General features: G+C 45.7%; 1 protein-coding gene across 3 annotated transcripts in view; it reads left to right on the top strand.

Annotated features, from left to right (window-relative positions):
* The window catches only part of TBC1D19 (TBC1 domain family member 19), a 397957-nt gene that overhangs the window by 204615 nt on the left and 175153 nt on the right, over window positions 1–18189 (top strand). For all 3 annotated transcript variants that reach the window (XM_029589774.1, XM_029589764.1, XM_029589755.1), the window contains exons 10-11: window positions 852–890; window positions 10109–10221. In XM_029589774.1, coding sequence (XP_029445634.1) covers window positions 852–890; window positions 10109–10221 — 152 coding nt within the window. The remainder of the gene's footprint in view (window positions 1–851; window positions 891–10108; window positions 10222–18189) is intronic.

Here is an 18189-nt window from a genome sequence, read left to right as displayed (position 1 = left end):
GAGAAGGAGCCTGTGTGAGAGTGTGTATATGTGGAAGAAAGAGAGCCTGTGTGAAGGGATGTGTGTGTGTGAGAGAGAGAGGGAGCCTATGTGTAGGGGGGGTGAGCAAGAGAGTGAGCCAGTATCCAGGGATGTGTGAGAGAGAGACATAGGTAGTCTGTGTGAGGGTGTATGCGTGAGAGAGAAAGGGAGCCTGTTGGGGGGGGGGGGGGGTGAGAGGGGAGCTTGTATGAGGGGATGTCAATGTGCACTAGAGAGAGGGTGCCTGTGTGTGTGTGTGTATATATACAAAAAAACAGTCAGCAGCAAAGGAAGCGGGACCAACAGCTGAATTTCACAAAGCTCAAGAGGAGTTGCTGTGTAATAAAAGAGAGACCTGGAGGGAGGCGTATTCACAACCCAAACTAGCAAAGACTCAGATCCCCAAAGAAGCCTCCCTGGTCATAAGGCTAAGGCTTAACTGGGGAGGAAAGTTAGCAAGAGGTCCATATTCAGAGATATTTATCTGTATAACTGACAAGTTATTCAGCTAAATGCCAACTTTTGAATATTTTGGGCACATCCAGCTAATCTTTAGGTACATTTCTCATTACCCAGCTAAAATTTAGCCAGATGATGTAGGGGCATTACAGAGATGTTTCAGGGAGGAATTAATTTAGCTGGCTAGATGCTTATCTACCATCTGCTGGAGACAGAGAATACTGGATAAAGAGGAAGTTGTGCATTTTGGGAAACTAATGATGCAATAATATTATTTTTATCAGTCATTATCTGCTATGAAAACATCAAATGAAGTTAGTTACATGAATGTTTTGTCTTTTCTTACTTTACTATTCCATTTTCTTTTTTAGAACTCTTTGAAAATGAACATGTACAGATTGGGAAAAAAGGTAACAGCATATATATTTTTATTATTTTAAGTTGGGGATTTAAGCTTATAACTGTGGAGCCTATACATTAAAATAAATATATTTTTTACTCTGCATGCAATAAAAATGTTACTGTGTATGCTGCAATTTTGCATGCCCACAAAACTCTAGAATCCATAGCACATGTGTACACTTATGGATGCTAACAAAAATCAGGGTCTATGCTACAAAGTGTGCCCATCTGAGATCTAAATGGCATTTGGCCACTACAAAATATGTATGCATTAAATTGAGCATGCTGAATTATCTTTTCTCCCAGGACAAGCAGGATGGTAGTCCTCACATGTGGGTGACATCACCAGACTGAGCCCTATCATGGAAAACTTTTCTATCAAAGTTTCTAGAACTTTTGACTGGCACACTGAGCATGCCCAGCATGCCATAATCCCTGTAGCCACAGGGGTCTCCCTTCAGTCTCTTTTTTTCCACGCTGCAGTTTGCCTCGCGGTTAGGAGCTCTGTGAGAATTTTCTCACCACTTTTCCTCACGGAAAAACTTGAAGTTTTCTTCACAAAAAGTTCCCTCATAGGGGTCTCCCATCGCGACACTGTTTTCTCGACGCTCGGTGAGTAATTTCTACCATCTTCGGTCGGTTCCTGCTACCTTGTCCTCGGTTCCCGCAGGCCACAGACCATTTTCGCGGCCCTCTTTTTCCTCCATGGCGACAGGCTTTAGAAAATGCCCAGAGTGTCCGCGTACGATGTCGATTACTGACCTGCACGATGTTTGTATGCTCTGCCTCGGCCCATCACACGATGTACGTCGGTCCCTAGCTGCGCTCAAATGACATCGAAGGGCAGGCAGTGCCCACCTGGACAAAATGGAATCTCTTTTCAAGATAAAACTAACTCCATCGACGTCCACCCAGTCATCACCGGCAGGAACATCTTCAAAATCCATTGATAAACCTTGCAGGGAGCAGCAAGGCAGCGGTTACCATCTGTCACTGACACCATCCAGGGCCTCGGTAGCGTCTTCCTTGGTGCCAGAGAAGGACCGGACGGAGCACTGAGGGAAATATGTCACCGGCACCAACGCAATTCCACACCCGGTGCCGGCACCGACACCGCATTGGCCTCGATGACTATCAAGCTGGTTGCGAAGAGGGCCCGGGGAGAGGAGCCTCCATCCTCCTTTGCACCCGAGACCCCAAGGTGTTCCCCACCGATATCGGTGCCGGGTACTGAGCCCCCACAGATTCCTGTGGAGGTGCCAGTAGCACCTAGCCTGCCTCCCCCTGTAGCTGTGTTACCTATACCAGCTTCCAGGGAGGAGCTGGACATACTTGTCTGACAGGCGGTCCTCGATGCCTTCCGGAACCTTCATCCACCATTGATGCTGGCCCCCATACTGGCACTAACACCAGAGCCATCGTTGTTTACACTGTTGCTCGACTGCCTGAATACACTCATCGGTGCCCATCTGACCCAGCCTGGGCCATCAGTACCAGGGCGACCTACTGAATTTCCGAAACCCCAATACCCATTCCGAGGTCCTTGGAGGACGAAGACATGGATTCTAGTCCTATTACAGCTCTGCTTCCATCGATGCCAGAACCGGTTCCTGGTCCGTCGAGGCTCTCGGGATTGAAGCGCCCACAGTTCCCCTCAATGCCATCGATGCCGTCTAAGTCTCCATTGGTGCCGCTGCATCCTCCATCAAGGCCATCGAGGCCTCCATCGATGCCTGCATGTCCTGGAGTATCAGGTTTTTCTCTCCCTCGGGATCTCAGCCAGAGACCTCGTATGATCCATGGGAGGATATTGACACCGACACTTCTACAGAGGACATACTCTCAGAGCCATCTCCTCCAGAAGAAAGGAGATGGTCCCCTCCAGAAGACCTCTCCTTTGCTAATTTTATAAAGGAAATGTCAGAGACCATCCCTTTTGACCTGGTCACCGAAGAGGACACCCGTCACAAGACGTTAGAAAGTCCTTCAATTTGTGGATGCCCCCAAAGCAATTATGGCCATTCCAGTCCTCTTGGTGCTCTTGGATCTGCAACACCACCTATGGGAGTACCCTTGCACTGTCCAACCAGTTAATAGAAAGACAGATGCAACATATCTGGTCCAGCACACTCCAGGGTTTCAGAAGCCACAGCTACCCCACCAATGATAGTGATAGTGGAATCTGCGCAGAAGAAGGCCAGAAGACTGCACCCTCATTCTTCAGCTCCCCCTGGAAAGGACCAAAAATTCTTGGATGGTTTGGGTCGAAAGGTCTTTCGGGGCTCTATGTTAGTGTCACGCATAGCTGCCTATCAATTATACATGACACAATACCAGAGGAATCTGTGGAAGCAAGTTCAGGGGATAGCAGACTATCTCCCCCAACAACAACAAGAAAACCTCACTGCCATTCTCCAAAAAGGCCTTGAGGCAGGGAAACATGAGGTCAGAGCTGCATATGATTCCTTTGAGATGGCATCTCGCTTAGCAACGGGAATCAGTGCCAGAAGATGGGCCTGGCTTAAGGCATCTGACTTGCAAACAGATGTCCAGGACAAGCTCGCTGATCTCCCATGTACGGAGATAATCTCTTTGGCGACAAGATACAAAACGCAGTGGCTCAACTAAAAGATCATCACAAGACCCTGCGTCAGCTATCCACAGTCACTATGGAGCCTCCCTCCTCTGCTCGAAAGACCACAAGAAGGGACCCCAGAAGACCCTTTTATCACTCACGCAAGTACTACCCACCTACATTGTTACGGTTGTGGACCCTTGGGCCGGATGAGACAGTAGGTGGTATGTTGTGGAGGCCCACAGCAAGCATCTCAGCCGGGAGGCGGCTCGGAGGAGACTTGGAAAAGGCTTCACCACTGGAAGTCCGAGGTCCCCCCAGGAGGAGCCCATAGGGACCCGGACCTCTTGAACTTAGGTGGGACCCTATGCGGAGTCCAAAGAGATGGACGAAGGATGGCTGGGCCCAGGTAGCTGAAGAGTCTTCACCCTTGGAAGCCGCGGCTCCCCCGGGAGGAGCCTGTGAGAGCCCGAGCCAATGGAACTTAGGAGAATCCTCTGGGCCCGCAAGTACCGGATACCTGAGGTGGTGGAAGAAGCCGCAGTCGGAGTCCAAGAGTGAAGCCAGTCAGAAGCCAGAAGTCAGAGATCCAAACCAAAGCCAGGGGCAGAAGCTGAAGATGTAGTCATGGGACGGAGCTGAACCAGAAGCCAGAAGTCAGAGATCAATACCAGAACCAAGGGTGGAAGCTGAAGAGGAGTCAGGAGACAAAGTCTGGTCAGAAGCCAGAAGACGTTGCAAGGCAGGGATTTAGCCAAGCTGCAGGGTTTACATACCCTGCAGCATCTGACATCATCTGGAGGCCGTCCCCTGGATTTCCCGCACTGGGCCCTTTAAGAGCCGAGCCCCCACGCGCGTTCGCGCCTAGGGGGCAGGGCCCAGTGCATCAGGTCAGCGGCGTCTCCCTTGCGAAGGGAGAGCCGCCGTGGCAGCCATGTCGGGCCTGGCTGACCAACGAAGAGTCCGTGCGGGCCGGCTTCAAGGTAGGAGGAGGGACCGGGGCACGGCCCAGTCCTGTAACATACATCTCGCGTGAGACCAGCCAAACCACCTCAGAGAGGACATCCACAGCAGGCCAAGAAGTCCAGATTTCAGCCAGTCTCGCAAACGGGCCCAGCCTCTGGATTTTGAAATCTGTCCAGAGAACAGCAGCCACTCTATAAATCCAAGACCAGACTTCCCTGTAGGAGGTCAGTTACACCACTTCATAACCAACTGGTGCCGCATTACAACAGACCAATGGGTAATATCCATCATAACCCAGAGATACCATCTAAACTTCCTCATGGTTCCCCCGGATTCACCACCCAATCCACTGTGGATCCAAAGAGATCTGTAGAAGCCATTCCCCTGGCACAGCAGGGCAGAGGGTTCTACTCCCGCTATTTTCTCATTCCAAAGAAATCAGGTGGCCTCCGCCCCATCCTAGACCTCGGCAATCTCAACAAATTTCTACAAAAAGGAAAATTCAGGATGGTGTCCCTCGGCACCATGCTTTCCCTTCTACAACAAAGAGACTGGCTCTGTTCTCTGGATCTTCAAGACGCATATGCTCATATTCCCATAACCCCACATCACCACAAATACCTGCGTTTTATAGAGGGGCATCAACATTTTCAGTACCGGGTTCTGCCTATCGGACTTGCCTCGGCACCCTGTGTATTTACAAAGTGCCTAGTAGTGGCTGCGGCCCATCTACGCAAAAACAGTCTACACGTGTTTCCTTACCTGGACGACTGGCTAATCAAGAATCAATCCAAGCAAAGAGCTCTCAATGCTCTCAAGCTCACTCTCAATCTGCTACACTCGTTGGGGTTTCTCATCAATTACCAGAAATCCCACCTGAACCAATCGTACCTCCTTATTTTTATTGGAGCAGATTTGAACACCACATTTGCAAAGGCCTTCCTGCCCAATGACCGCGCAGACACACTCTCCAGACTAGCTACATCTCTGCACACAAAGAAAACAGCCTCAGCCCATCAATTCCTAATGTTGCTGGGACACATGCTTCCACGGTCCACATCACTCCTATGGCCAGGCTAGTCATGAGAATCACTCAATGGACTTTGGAATCTCAGTGGCTACAAGCCACTCAACCTCTTTCATCCCAGATCCATATAACTGACCAGCTGCGTCTCTCACTTCTTTTGGGGGGATTGGGGGGATAAGCAGATTTATTTTGCGATAATATCATAGAACCAGCAGAAAAAAGACCAGATGGCTACAAGAATGCTCATCCCCAAGGCAAAGTAACAAAGTAAAAATTAAAAACACCATTCGCAACTTTTGTAAGATAAGGAGTACAATATGTAAATTCCAAGTGGAAGGCAAAGTCTTCTTTCTCAACTTCTACACTAGTTCAGTGCATGCACATACAACATCTAGTTCTAACTCCTGCCAAGCACTTACAGCTTATTATCCAGCAGTGCACCCAGGGCTTTTTCTAGTATGTGGAATGAGCTGTCATATAACTAGGGACTTTCGTTTTTAGTATATTTTCCTTGGGAATATCAATGTTATAACAAAATTGTGGAAAACTGACTTTGTTATAACATAGGAAAAATTATTTTCATTTTTTTTTCTTATAACATTGAAATTCCCAGAGAAAATAAAATAAAACCTGAAAGCAAAGGACCCAACATATAATTATTACTCGTTTCCACCTCACAGACTGCTGTATTTTATGTTTTTGTAAGGTGCATCATTTGAAATAAAAATACCGAATCAGGAAAATTGGTTACTTTTTAACAACATGGCCATTTAAAGCAAACAGCTTTTTCTTTGGCGCTGAGAGGAATAAGTTGCTATTAAAAAGCAGCTGAGTACAGCCACCCCCACCCTTGATATGTGCTGAAGCTTTTATAGTATCAGGAAGAGTAGATGTAGTGGAGCCATAGTAAATAAATAAAGGAAAAAAAATCTACTCACTAAAGGTAATACTGTGGCAAGCATTCTCTGGCGAGCTGGAGAAAACACAAGGGGTTGGAGTATTTCTCTGAGGTAGCTGGGAGAAATATGTAGATACGCTGTAATCTCCCTAGTATCTGATAGGCTGCTCAGGGAGTACAAGGTGGCAGCAGCTCAGGCCCAAAGTGGGCGGTGACTTCTGGAGTCAATCACCAAAGCAGCTGGGAGAAGTATACAGCTAGACTGCAACCTTCCCAGTTGCTGGCCGGCTGCTCAAGGAGCATAAGGTGGGTGTAGCTCAGAGGTGGGTCATGGTGACTCCTGGAGTCAACCACTGAGATAGCTGGGAAAAGTATGCAGATGGGCTGCAACCTTCCTAGTACCAGGATTAGAAAGTCTTGCTGTCTCCTCATGTGATGTTCACACATACTGTACATTGTTCTGAGCTGAGCATTCTTGCTTTTCCAGTAGTAGATGTCTCTTCCCCATTTGTGACTAGCTTTTGGTGATGTTCTCTGACATTTTGTTAGCTGGTCACAAACTGAGGCGTGTATGATTCTTTATGCTTTCATAAGGTTGTATTTTCACTGTTAAATATTTAAGGAATGTTTTAATAGCAATTGTAACTTTCCTTCTCCTGTTTTACAAATTGTTGTGCATATTTATCGTTTATATTTAGGACTTTTCAGCAAAATTTAAAAAGCCCTGCGCGCGGTAAAAGCGGGGGTTACGCACGTGGCCGGGCCCTGCATGTGCCGAGTGCATTTTCGAAAGGGCCCGGCCACGCACGTAACCCCCGGTATGCGCAGAAGTGCCAGGTGATTGAAAAGGGGCGGGCCAGGGGGCTGGGGCTGGGTGGGGAGGGGAGGGGCGGGGGCAGGCCGGGACAGTGCCATTAGACGATGTTCCAGGGAAGCACACACCGGCAGCCGGCTGGCGCGCAGAATTTACTTCTGCCCCGGAGAAGTAGTAAGTATAAAAATAAAAAAATTGGGGATAGGTAGGGTTAGTTTAGGGGTCGGGGAGGAGAGGGGAAGAAGGATAGGGTTAGGGGTAGGGGACTGGGGAAGCCTTACTTGTTTTGCCATGCATAATTTAAAAAATCAACCCCCTCTGCACGCGGAGGAGGCCACCCGCCTGCACATGCGCACATGGATATTAAAATCCGGCAGGCACGTGCATGCGAGAATCCTATTTTATAACATGCGCGCGCCGACGCACACATGTTATAAAATAGCCGCATCCATGTGCGCGTGCCGGGAACTGCATGCACATAGACGCCCACGCGTTTTACAATCCACCCCTTTGTTTTTAGGCTTTAAGAAATAAACAAAAATAAAATATACTGATGTAAGTTACTAATAATCCTGTACTTTGCTCCTTGTAATAAAAAAATAATAAATAAAATACCTCCATTGCAAAAATGAAGAAAAAAAAAAGGATGTTTATTGGATAAATACCAGAACACCACCACTTCCCATAGAAATCTCTCACCTCCCATTTGCCTGCCTTGGACCAGTCACTCTCTTTTTGCACCTGTTTTACACTGAGGGCTCCTCAGTTGCATAAGTTCTTACCACCTAATGGATTAATGAGAGGGAGATAGAGTGTGATGGGGATGGACTAGAAGGTGAGGAATACACTGAAAAATACTGATGACATTTAATGTGGACAAGTGCAAAGTGATGTACATAGGGAAGAGGAACCCAAATTATAGTTACACAATGCAAGGTTCTACATTGGCAGTCACAACCCAGGAAAAAGATGTAGACATCATCGTGGATAATATGTTGAAATCCTCTGCCCAGTGTGTGGCAGCAGCCAAGAAAGTTAATAGAATGCTTGGAATTACTAGGAAAGGAATGGAGAATAAAACCAAAAACATCATAATTTATCCTTATCGCTCCATGGTTTGACCACACCTTGAATACTGTGTGCAGTTCTCGTCACCACATGTCAAAAGAGATTTAGTGGAATTAGAAAACGTACAGAGAAGAGTGACCAAAATGATAAAGGAGATGACTTGGAGAAAAGATGACTGAGGGCAGATAAACTTGAGGTATATAAAATAATGAGAGGATTGGAATTGGTAAACATGAATTGGTTGTTTACACTTTCAAAAACTACAAAGGCTAGGGGACATGCACTGAAGTTATTAGGTGATACTTTTAAGACAAATAGGATAAAATACTTTTTTACTCAACACAATTCATTGCCGGAGGATGTGGTGCTGTTAGTGTTGCTGGGTTTTAAAAAGTTCCTGGAGGAAAAGTCCATAAACTGTTATTATGGTGAACTTAGAAAAATCCACCGCTTGTCCCTGGGATAAGCAGCATGGAATCTGTTGAACTTAGGAATCCTTCCAGTTAAATGTGACCTGGATTGGCCACTGTTGTGTTGCGCTGGTGGTGGACCTTTTGCCTGAGGTGGGGTTGATGCTACCTGTAGGGCAAGCCCCACAGGTCCCCACCATCGGGAGGCGGAGCAGACCAGGAGACTGAGGCCAACTGGAGCTTCGCCAATACCAGCCCTCATTCCCCACATGTTGAGCCCTTGGGTGCCGGGGCCAGCTGGTCTTAGGCGGGCCTCAGTCAGACGACTCCCAGTGGATGTTGTAGCAGGTAGCTAGGGACCAGCACAGGTATCGGAGGGACCAAGGCAGGTCTGGACAAGGCAGGGATCCAGAGACCCGGGCGGCAGGGACAGGCCAGAAGCAAGGGTAGGTGACGCCCGGGCAATAGGAGGCCAAAAGCTAACAAGGCCAAGTCCAAGGAGATACCAGAGGCGAGGTCAGGAACAGGCTGGAGTCAGGGCAGCTGGCAGAGCTAGGTGAGGTACAGCGGAGCAAGGGTCAAGGCCAGTAATCAGTCCAGAGCATAGTCCAATGAAACAAGGGTCAAAGCCAGTAATCAGTCCTTAGCGTAGTCCAACGAAATAAAGGTCAAAGCAAATAATCTGCCCTTAGCGTAGTCCAATGAAGCAAGGGTCAACGCCAGTAATCAGTCCTGAGCATGCTCCAACGAAGCAAGGGTCAAAGCCAGTAATCAGTCCAAGGCAAAGGCTAGGTAGGAACCAGGAATGGAGTCAGGAACAGGAACTAGGAACGAAGTCAGGAACAAGGATGAGCAACAAAGCACACGACTAGCGTGGAGACCTGTTGCCAAGGCAAGGAATGAGTAGAGGGCCCTGCCTTAAATAGCAGGGCCCGATGCTATCATCCGGGGCCACAGGTTAGTTTCCCACTGCGGCCCCTTTAAAGGCCGATGAGACACACACACGTCTAGGAGGAGACAGGATGCTGAATGGCGGCATCTCCCTGCAGCACGTGGGGAGACGAGCCGGAGACGTCCACAGAGGGACTGGGAGTGCCCGAGGAGGCAGCAGGGGTGTGGGAGTGCAGGCGGCTGCCACTGCCGCCAATGAGGACGGGCCAGGTCTGGGAGCCGGGAGCTGGAAGTGAGTAGGCCCGGTCGCAGATCTGCCGCAGCCAGGACATGCGACATGTTGGAAACAGGATCCTGGGCTTGATGGACCCTTGGTCTGACCAGCATGGAAATAAGTTCTAAAATAACTAAAAAATAAACACTGAAATTTATTATTGATGAACATCTAAAAATAGAAGCCAATTTACTTTCATATGTAAACTGTAGTTGGAACTTTTAATATGGCTTATTTTTTCAACAGCATTTTCTTATTATTTTTGTAAGTATAAATTATTGATTAATATGCATTTTATTTTAGTTTTAATAGAACAAGATAGTGCCGCAGCTCAACAGTATGTGCGACAGGGATGTCCAACAGCACTCCGAGCTGAACTGTGGGCTCTCATTCTGAATATTTGTAATCAACCTGAGGTAAGAAGCAAAAATGGACAATGCAATGCATGTTTACTAGTGATCATATAAGAAAACCTGAAATATAATTTGAATTAGTCTTTATTTATTTAAAGTGATCAATGCTGTATTCATTTTATTTAAATTAGTACAAAGATGTCAGGAAATCCATTAAATAATTTTCTTTTCATGCAGGCTTTTACTTGATTTACTTGTTTTGTTTCTGATTTTTATTGCTTATATTTTGTGTTGCTTTTTTGTTCTCGATGAAAAGTTTCTCTTGCTTATTTTTGTATATTATTGATTTTATTGTTTTTTTATTATATTATAGGATTGCTTTTTATGTTGTTCCTTGCTTTGAATTTACCTTATGTATATTTCATAAGTAATGAAATCACTACACAGAAGCTCTGTATCCTCACCCAATAATTAAATCAATCTAAACAGAGAGGATATATTCAATATATTTTATCCTATTTTTATTTCTATTTTAATATTTTAATGACAAATTAACAGGAACAACACCATCAGTAATAGTGCAACTGTAGTCTAATCCACCGCCTCTCGCCACGCAATGGGCCGCAGGCAATTTCAGCAGTTTGTCAAGCACTCTGTTTGTAATCATTTGATGTTGTTCCTCATTTTACTCATAACATTTTATTCAATTTAATTAAAAAAAAGTTTTGTTTTTTACCCCAAAACCAAAAATACTATTGTGTACTAAATCCTAAAATTTATAATTTAATGTCACTAATAACACTACGTTTTGATATCATTCAATCCTAAGATTTATGTATTCAATCGCCCTATAGATTTTACTTCCAAAACTGTCACTATCACAATTGCTGTAGATTTTTATCATATCGTTTAGTCCTGAAGTATGTATACTTAGCCCCACTGCAATTGTTAATTCAAAACTGTCCCGACATGGGCCATGTTTCGACTGTTTCCAGTCTTCTTCAGGGGATGCCTTGTATCTTAATCTCAGTTTCAAATTTTATTCTGCCTTTCCAGCGCTCTAATCAATCAATTTGACAAGTTAAGTTCTGCCAGTTTTACACTTTTGCAGTAATGGCACCTCGGCGTTTTGAACAAATCTTGACAAACTGCTGAAATTGCCTGCGGCCCATTGTGTAGCGAGAGGTGGTGGATTAGACTACAGTTGCACTATTACTGATGGTGTTGTTCCTGTTAATTTGTCATTAAAATATTAAAATAGTAATAAAAATAGGATAAAATATATTGAATATATCCTCTCTGTTTAGATTTATTTATTTATTTATTTCGTAAGTAATACATGCTAGAAAATAAAATAAAGGTCACTTATGATTGTTTTTTAGCTAAATTAAGTTAAAACAATAATAATGATAATTAATAAAAAATAATGAGACCTGGCATTTTCCTTCTGCTCCTTTGGGTTTCTGTATCAATTGAAACAAGCTTATATTAAGCTATGGCTTTATGAGATTTCATTTGCAACTATTGGGGAGTTCTCCTCATTTTTTCTCTCCCAACGCAGCCCAGTCATCTCAGTGACTGTCCTCAGCTAGGGGCAATGACAGATTTAAATTTTCTCTTCCCTAAGCACTATTGGCATGGACTTCTGATCCAATTTCATATCCTCTAGTGCAGTGGTTCTCAATCTTTTTTCTGTCAGGACACACCTGACAGATGGTTCTCACATGCATTACACACTGACCCATGATCGTCACGGGACTAGATGTAAAAGTATAGTTTGCATCCACGGGAACCCCCCCGACCCACAATAATGGATGTAAAGCAGAATTATGACATTCCCCATACAACTCACCCTACAAAAAAGATATTCTGGTTCTGGTGTCATCACAGTAACAGCAATTCAAACTCCTGTATCGCTCCTTGGTGAGACCGCACCTTGAATACTGTGTACAATTCTGGTCACCGCATCTCAAAAAAGATATAATTGCGATGGAGAAGGTACAGAGAAGGGCTACCAGAATGATAAGGGGAATGGAACAACTTCCCTACGAGGAAAGACTAAAGAGGTTAGGACTTTTCAGCTTGGAGAAGAGACGACTGAGGGGGGGATATGATAGAGGTGTATAAAATCATGAGAGGTCTAGAACGGGTAGATGTGAATCGGTTATTTACTCTTTCGGATAGTAGAAAGACTAGGGGGCACTCCATGAAGTTAGCATGGGGCACATTTAAAACTAATCGGAGAAAGTTCTTTTTTACTCAACGCACAATTAAACTCTGGAATTTGTTACCAGAGGATGTGGTCAGTGCAGTTAGTATAGCTGTGTTTAAAAAAGGATTGGATAAGTTCTTGGAGGAGAAGTCCAATACCTGCTATTAAGTTCACTTAGAGAATAGCCACTGACATTAGCAATGGTAACATGGAATAGACTTAGTTTTTGGGTACTTGCCAGGTTCTTATGGCCTAGATTGGCCACTATTGGAAACAGAATGCTGGGCTTGATGGACCCTTGGTCTCACCCAGTATGGCATTTTCTTATGTTCTTAAGTTCCTTCTACTTCTAGGCTCAATAGCCCTACTTATGAAAAGACAGCAGTTTACCACCAATGCATGTCCTCTTGAGAAAACACAACAAATACAAATGCTTACATGCTAGTAAAATATCTCATCTCGGTAACAGACACAGAACTGACCTAACATACTCCCAGGATCTGTAGTAATGCACATAAACTAATCCGCACACAGTTACACCTGTATTATGGAATATACTCAAACAGGAGCAACCCTCTCTATGAAAAGGCGACACTACAAATAGTAAATCAGACCCTAAAAACCAATACACCTCTTATTAGGAAAAAAGAACTAGCAAGCAGCTACAGATCCCCACACAGAAACAATTGTAAAACTATACTAATAAGCAGAATAAATGTTTCAAAACAGCTATGAACAGAATAACATCCAACAATTAAAAACCTCATAAAAATTATTAAAAATTCTCCAAACACCAATTAAATATTTCAAAAAAGCAGACACATCACATAATATTAAATAATTAAAATGGCAGTCAATCAAGAAAAATAAACTTAAAAAGCCACCTTTACTTACCTCCTCCAGCAGCTCTCCTACTCCTGTCATCTTCCATGCAGGCCGTAGCACACACCAGAAGCAGCAGTAGTGGCTAAGCTCTATACTCATGGTCCTCTTCCTTAGGGCCCATGTCTCTCACACATATACACCATACCAGTCATGCCCCCATGACCAGTTTCTGTATCTCACACACCAATCATCTCCCAAACAGTCTTTGACACACACACCAGTCACCTTCCTGAACTGTTTCTTTCATGCCATACACACACACACAGGCTTCCCGTGTTCTATTTACATATATGGGCTTCTCACTCTCATAATCACTTTCTCTGTCTCACACACACATACAAACACACACTAGTCTCTCACTCCCATGTGTGTTCTCTCCACGTGCACCGGCTTCTCATTCCCATAATCACTTTCTTTCTCTCACACACACAAACAAACACACACCAGTCACCTGATCTCTCTCATGCATGCATACACACACACACACACAAGCTTCCCACTCCCATGTTCTCTTTCGGATATACAGGCTTCTCCCTCCCATGCTGTGTCTCACACTCACCCAGGTTTCTCACTCCCATGCTCACTTTTCACATGCAAAGGCTTCTCATTCCCATAATCACTTTCTCTCTGTTACACACACACCAGTCTCTCATTTCCATGCTCGCTCTCCACGTGCACAGGCTTCTCATTCCCTGAATCACATCTTTCTCTCACATTCACACACACCAGTCTCTTTCTCTCACACACACTGTCACCTTACCAACCAGTATCTCTCTCATGCATGCACACACACACACACACACACACAGGCTTCCCACTCCCATACTCTCTCTCACATAATCAGGCTTCTCACTCCCATGTTTCTTTCACACACACCCCCTCAACACCAGGCTTCTTACTCCCATGCTTTCTCACATACCCAGATTTCTCACTTCCATGCTTTTTCTCTCACACACACATCAGTCACCTCCCTGACTAATGTCTCACACTCTAACATACACATCAGTCATCTCCCTGAGCAGTCACTTTCACTGTCTCTCACATATACACATACACATCAGCTCTCTGACCAGTTTCTCTCAATCACACACATGCTCTCAATCAAATACATTCTCTCACTTACACACAGTCTCTCAATCACACACACATTCTCTCACTTACACACAGGCAGGCTGGCTGCTTCTCTCTCTTTCGCTCACTCACTTCCTCTCCCCCCCCCCCCCCCCCCCGAGCTCAAATGGTAGCTGCAGCAGCCTCCTCCTCCAGCCCCCGCAGGCCAAGAAAGAAGAATCCCATCGGCCACGGGAGGCTCATGCTGCTTTCCCGATTATCGGCTGCTTCGATTACTCGGGGGCGATGCTGCTGCTGCCGCTGCTACTTTTCCACGCGGCATGGCTCTTTCTCCTTCCCGTGCACCACACTGTGTATCACTTCCTGTTCCGGGTCACGGGGGAGGGGCGCAGGCGCGGGAAGAAGGAAAGGCCAGCCGCAGGTGCCACAGCTTCTTCTAGCACCGTTGCCATTCCCACTGGGCTTGAACGTGCTGTGATAGCCTGGCGGCAACGGCAGCAGGGAAGGAAGAGCAGCGGGAGAGACCTGGAGCACGCGCCACACCTGCAGGTGCTTGGCGACACACTGGTGTGTCGTGACACATCGGTTGAGAAGCGCTGCTCTAGTGGGTATCTTATCCAAACCAGGTGGTGGATCTCCATACCAGTTCCCCCTTGTAGACCTCTATTTATAAATGCATATAAACCTCATATATCAAATTTGTGCTATATGGATTGCAATCACATGTATTTTCTAGCCTGTGCATGTCATATACATGCAAGTAATAAAAAAACAGGAGAATATTTTTGTGCACCCATATACATACATATATGGTGGCACGCAGCTGTTTGAAAGTTATCCTGTTGGTATATTGTCTGAAAGAACTTTTTTTGGCTCTTTGCTCTTTATGTTTAGATTTTATTTTATTTTGTGTGTAAATGTTTAATATGGTCTGTATTATTTTGTTTATATATATATTTTTTATGTTTTCATGTTTTATTGATCGTACTCCATTTTGAATGGTTGCTCAGGAAGGTGATATATATAATTTTAATGAATAAAGATTAGATTAAAATAATTGCTCCACAATTCAGTACTCATTTTCTGGCTGATTCATGTCTGCTTGTTACTGGAAAAGCAAATTTGCTGTCCATAAACAGCAGGATGAATCAGCCATACTTAATATCTGTCCATGCTAATGTAACCTTTACTGGGGTGGTGGGGGTTAAGTCCTAAGAGTACACAAACATAATTGTTTTCTTCGGGACTGCTCCGGCTAGCAATTAACTCCCATTCTTGACTCTCTATCCCATGGTAATTCAAATTCTATTTATGGATTTGCTTATGGCCCAGACAGTGTTTTGCTTCCAGTGTTTGTGGATAGAAGATGTATCACAAGGGGTGAGATGCTGGGACAAATGAGACAGGACCAGATTCTGGGTGTTAAAATAAAGTTTACTGATTTGGCAGCAACCACGCAGCGCAGCCCTCTCACCTTCTCAGATGGATTCCAGGGCCTGGCTCCTCTTCTCTGGTGGCGAGGGGCCGCCAGCTCTGACCTCGGGTTCCCTCCAGTGCCTCCGGTCCTGCCTCGCTACCCAATGTTGCCAGCCAAGATGTCCCTGCTCGTTGGGCCTCTCCGCGTGGCCCGCGGAGAGATGTCGCCATCAGCGCTGCGCCCTCTCCTAGGTGCGCGCACGCGCGCATCTCTAGTTCTTTTAAAAGGGCCCACGGCGGGAACCTGGCCGCGGACACGGATGCTGACGTCAGACTCTTCAGCGTATAAAGGCTCAGGCCTCGCTCAGTAGTGTTGCCTTTTCAACAGGTCTCCTCGTATTCCGAGTACTCGTTGCTGATCCCCAAATTGTGTCTTCGTGGTGTTCCTGTTTCTGTGATTCCTGGTTCCTGTTCTCCTTGTTCCTGTTCATCTATATGTTGGACAGATTCTTGGATTTGACCTCCGCTACTCCTGACTACTCTTCAGCTTCTCTCCAGCCCCGGACCTCCGCTACGCCTGACTACTCATCAGCTTCTCTCCAGCCCCCGACCTCCGCAACACCTAACTATGCCTGCCTTCTCCGTGCCCTGACCACTGCTTTGATTCACTACGCTTGCCTACTCTGTGCCCTGACCATTGCTTTGATTGACTACTCCTGCCTTCTCCGTTCCCTGACTCTTGCTTTGAATGACTACGCTACAGACTCTCCCGTGTCCAGAGTCTACACCGCTAGCCACAACTTCTACTTGCCGCCGGCTCTGATCCTAGCTTGTCAGTGACGCCTCTCCTTGCCTACTCTCTGGACGTGGACTTAAGAGGCTCAGGCCTCTCTTTGCTTGGGCACCACCAGCTACCTATTGTTTCATTGGCACCCACGTTCCCGTACCAAATCCAGTCCAGGATAGTAGTACGCCATCTACCGGCTGCTGTCTCTGGGCCGAACTACCTTCCATCCTTAGTTAACACTGAAGCCCACCTAAGTCCTGCCGGCCCCGGCACCCAAAAGCTCAACTTGAGGGGAACGATGGATGGTATAGGTGAAGCTCAAGTGACCTCTAGCTTCAGCCCACTCCACCTGCTGACGGTGGGGACCCGTAGGCCCCTGCCTACGGGTTGCGTCAACCCCACCTCAGCCCAAGGGTCCACCTCCGATACAACATCCATAATGTTGAAATTATTTCAGACTACTAGTACATGTGTTTATTTCTCTGTAGGTGGGTGTCCTTTTATTTCAGGTATCTGGGTAGAGCTTCCATGTTGATTTTAATTGTGCAAAGCTCACCCAGCAGCTAACCGGGAATCATATTGGAGGGGTCCCCACATTCACAGCAAAACAGTTCTACCTGACTCCATATCTTTCCTGGATACCCAGCGCATCCTGTCCCATTGTTGGAGATCCAACTGGGGTCTCCTGGTCTTGCTCTTTCATCCTTAGTTGTTTTTATTGGGTACTTCTCTTCAAGGAAAAGACAAAATTGGATCCAGCTATACCAGCACTGCATCCCTGTGGGGAGGGGTGGATCAGAAAAAACATCCCTACACTCTTCATGTCCAAAAAATACTTCCAAAAGTTAAAACTGGATACATCCTCATCTATCACTGTCTCTCTCAGAAGGATCTGTCACTGGTGCTTGCTTCATCTTGGGTTTAGAGTGGGCTCACAGGTCTTTGGTCTTCTGGATAAGAGCACTTTCGTAAAAGGGAATCCACGTTAAAATCTATCTCTCTGGCAGGGAGTGCATGATGTAGTATCTCTTCAAACTGAAGGTGCAGGGTGAGGCTGGGAGGCCTCACCAGAGAGTAAAACCAAAACATCCTTACTGTTACAAAGCTTTGTAAAACTGATCCCACTGAGTTCTAAGATGGAAAACTGCTGATATTAAATTTCTCTACAGGGACCTAGTGGCCAACCCGTAATGGTGCCACACTAATACTTAAGCTGTGGAAGAGGCTGAAGGGTATTACGAGGCAGTGACTGTGCACTGGAATTCATGCGCATATTCAAGCACTTTATCTGAACTCTAAGAGTTGGGTATGTGTTGATGCCATCAGAGTACATCTCTCATGCATTATGGTTGTTTCATCCTGCTCCCTATGGAGAACCCTGTTCACAGGGAAGCCTACTTACTCTATTTCTCTTTTTGTACTATTAAATTATAATTGATTCAGTAAACTGCAGTTTTGTTCTGGAACATAACACTTGGTATATGGACTGATTATTTTGTGTGATCCCCTGAAACTTACCAGTGGATCTTGATCCCCACAGCACAAATCTGTGCATTTTCCAGACATTGTACCAAGGGTTTAGTGCTCTGCAGTCTCTGAAAGTGATTCCCTTGTGGTTACAACAGTTTTTACCTCTATTTTTTTCTAGTCTTTTTTTTCA

This window comes from Rhinatrema bivittatum, chromosome 1 (assembly GCF_901001135.1).
Source record: "Rhinatrema bivittatum chromosome 1, aRhiBiv1.1, whole genome shotgun sequence".
NCBI lineage: Eukaryota > Metazoa > Chordata > Amphibia > Gymnophiona > Rhinatrematidae > Rhinatrema > Rhinatrema bivittatum.
The sequence above is the reverse complement of the archived record's forward strand: the minus strand, read 5'-3'. Positions and strand labels throughout refer to the sequence as shown.